At 27.9% G+C, this 1,137-nt stretch overlaps 2 protein-coding genes across 2 annotated transcripts in view; both read left to right on the top strand.

Moving 5' to 3' along the window:
• The window catches only part of LOC110272165 (probable 3-hydroxyisobutyryl-CoA hydrolase 3), a 978-nt gene extending 338 nt beyond the window's left edge, over positions 1-640 (top strand). The window contains exons 2-3 of the mRNA XM_021124051.1: positions 20-100; positions 503-640. Coding sequence (XP_020979710.1) covers positions 20-100; positions 503-640 — 219 coding nt within the window. The remainder of the gene's footprint in view (positions 1-19; positions 101-502) is intronic.
• Positions 677-1,137, top strand: part of LOC110272164 (3-hydroxyisobutyryl-CoA hydrolase 1-like) — a 22,293-nt gene continuing 21,832 nt past the window's right edge. Inside the window, exons 1-2 of the mRNA XM_021124050.1 lie at positions 677-753; positions 850-933. Of these exons, the coding sequence (XP_020979709.1) occupies positions 715-753; positions 850-933 (123 nt within the window). The 5' untranslated portion in view covers positions 677-714. The remainder of the gene's footprint in view (positions 754-849; positions 934-1,137) is intronic.

The following is a 1,137-nucleotide window of genomic DNA, read 5'->3' as shown; positions in this document are numbered from 1 at the left end:
CCCTTTACCCTTTATATAGGTGCTTTTTACAGGAAACTCTTCTGTAAGATATGTGATATTAAATAGGCCTGGCAAGCTGAATACCCTTAACCATGTAATGGTAAGTTCAAAAATTCATAAATTAAAATGCATGGTAGGTATGTGTAAACTGTAAATTAAAGTTTTCAAGCTACCTAGCTAGTTTAGCTATTACTCTTTCCGTTCTTAATGATCAAACATTTTTTTTTAGAAAATAAAAGACATTTCATAGTTATTTACAACCTGTTAATTATTATAATTTTCTTTTAAAAATATAGAACATTTTATTTATTTATTTAATTAGCCTGTTTTACTTTAATTTAAACGATTGGCACCTAGGAATATAATATGGAAGAAGTATTTGAAGTTGATCTATAACTTATGTCAAAAATCCAAAAAGAATATAAACAAACTATAAAGTAGTTATTTTAATTTGTTGCAAGAGTAGTGTGATAATATATATGGCTTCTTTACTGTTTTGCAGGTTTCTCAAATTTTAAAGAATCTAAGATTGTATGAGAATGACTTTTCAATCAAACTTGTGATATTGAAGGTAAAAAATGCCAATACAATATTTGTTTTTACCTCCGTAGATATGGACATATATATTAGGATAAAATAGATATTTATTTTGTCTTTAAAATTTATTAANCAGGACATTGGACCTATCCTCTAAGCTTTTACAGGAAACTGCTCATGTTGAACCATTTATTTGTTACCTGCAAAAAACCTATTGTGAGTTGTTATGTTTTCTAATTAATTCCTAATCACACATTTGAATTAATGGTTTAAATAATTGCTCCAAATTTCAACGTTGGTTTTGAATTTCAGGTGTCTCTAATTAATGGAGTGGCCATAGGAGGAGGAGCGGCTCTTTCCATGAGGGCAACCTTTAGAGTTGTGACAGAGAATGCTGTATGCTTCTCTTTCCAAATCAAAATTGTAATTGGCATTAAAAGTTTTATTAGCGTCCTTTTATAGGGATAAATACTTTTTTTTGTCCCTAAGATTTAAAATTGTCTCCCACTTTTTTTGTTATTAAAATCATTTTCAACATTACAAAACGTTATAAAATCGTTCTTTTCTAGTGTAATTTTATTTTTTTACCAAATTACTTTT

Source organism: Arachis ipaensis, chromosome B05, assembly GCF_000816755.2.
Source record: "Arachis ipaensis cultivar K30076 chromosome B05, Araip1.1, whole genome shotgun sequence".
Classification (NCBI taxonomy): Eukaryota; Viridiplantae; Streptophyta; class Magnoliopsida; order Fabales; family Fabaceae; genus Arachis; species Arachis ipaensis.
Note: the sequence above shows the minus strand (reverse complement) of the source record. Positions and strands in the feature narration are given on the sequence as shown.